Source organism: Bison bison, unplaced genomic scaffold (assembly GCF_000754665.1).
Source record: "Bison bison bison isolate TAMUID 2011002044 unplaced genomic scaffold, Bison_UMD1.0 scf7180017864037, whole genome shotgun sequence".
NCBI lineage: Eukaryota > Metazoa > Chordata > Mammalia > Artiodactyla > Bovidae > Bison > Bison bison.
The window spans coordinates 10378480-10379923 of NW_011494609.1; the positions used below are offsets into that span (position 1 = coordinate 10378480).

The following is a 1444-nucleotide window of genomic DNA, read 5'->3' on the forward strand; positions in this document are numbered from 1 at the left end:
GATGCAGTTAAGAATCTGTGAATTGAATGAATGGATAGAGGAGGTGGATGCAGGAATAGAAATCACCCCAATACCTGCCTTCTTGGACTGTGTTTAGGAGAGCCCAGAGTCTGAGCACCCTGGGCCTTCGAAGCTGGAGGACACTGGGGAGTGTGGCAGGGTGCAGGGCTGGGCTGGCGGTCCTGAGTGGGTGGCAGCACGTGACCACCTGCAGCTGCAGAGCGATGGCGAGCGAGCAGCATCACTGGCTCTGCTGGCCCTTCCTCATACACAGGGCCTGGCCATCTTGTGCCCAACTCTGGTAAAACACCATTTTGTTTCTGCCTCACCATTTGCTTCTCCTGTTATTTTGTGAGCTGTTCTAGGTGTGCTGAATTCCTGTTTGTGTTTGGAGGAGACCATGGAGCTTAGGCAAAAGGTACACAGTGTCCAGGAAACCCAATTCATTTCCCACGGGACTGCCCTCCCCAGCTCAAAAGATCCCCCTCAGTCTTTCTTGCCTAGCCCCTGAAATTCTACCTTGGATCCTAAATTGGGTGCGTTCAAACCCTGTTGGTTGTTATTTTCCCAAGTGATGGAATATGGAAGTATGCCCTTTCTCAAGATTTTATTTAAATATTATTATGACTTCAACCACCTACTGAACATTCAGGAAATGTTGCCATATTGGCTTTTCACACTAAAGTAGAAGGGATTATATGTTTGGAATTACTCAGATTATCAGCAATTTTAATCAGGTGGTTTTTTTTTTTTCTTTTTGGCACCATTCGGAGAGCAAAATTAGAATTGCCTGTGTTTGTAGTCTACTATGTATTTGAGATAATTAAAAATTAGCCCGTGAAACCATAGAGATCTTTATAGTAGCAGCAGGATTGGAAAGCTGCATTCCCCTTTAGGCAAATGAACTGGACTTTTATGACAGTAAATACGAAAGCGAAATCCAGCTGCACATTTTATTAAAACTGCCACCGTTTCCTGGTCACCTCTGCTTATCTGGCAACCTTCGGGAAGAATCACCTCTGGTCATATCTTATTAGCAACCGGCAAGAAAATAACTAAAAATAATCGGCTGTTGAAATGAGTATTTAAGCCTCGAAGACATGCATCCTGATGACTGTGCGTGACTGTGCGGTGGCTGCGCTCTCGCCGGTCCTGCCTCCAGTTCGGTTCCACTTCTCCGCTGCTGCTTTAAGACTGCAGAGCGCCCCAGCGGCCAGAGGCAGGGGAGGGGGGTCCCCGCTCGCCTCCGCTCCGCTCGCTCCTCGCCCGCCCGCCCGCCTCCCAGCCAGGGAAGGTTAGCGAGGGATCAATGTGATTCGGGCCGCAGGAGAGGAAAAGATGAGCCTGCCCGCCCGCCTGCTGCCTGGATGCGGAGGCTGAGGGCCGGCGCACGGGAGGCCGCTTGCTGCGCAGTCTGGGCGCCGGGCGCCCGGGATGAGCTCAC

At 50.7% G+C, this 1444-nt stretch overlaps 1 protein-coding gene across 1 annotated transcript in view; it reads left to right on the forward strand.

Moving 5' to 3' along the window:
• The first annotated feature begins 1110 nt into the window (after positions 1-1110).
• DSCAM (Down syndrome cell adhesion molecule) overlaps positions 1111-1444 on the forward strand; it is an 853542-nt gene continuing 853208 nt past the window's right edge. Inside the window, exon 1 of the mRNA XM_010835014.1 lies at positions 1111-1294. Within this exon, the coding sequence (XP_010833316.1) occupies positions 1111-1294 (184 nt within the window). The remainder of the gene's footprint in view (positions 1295-1444) is intronic.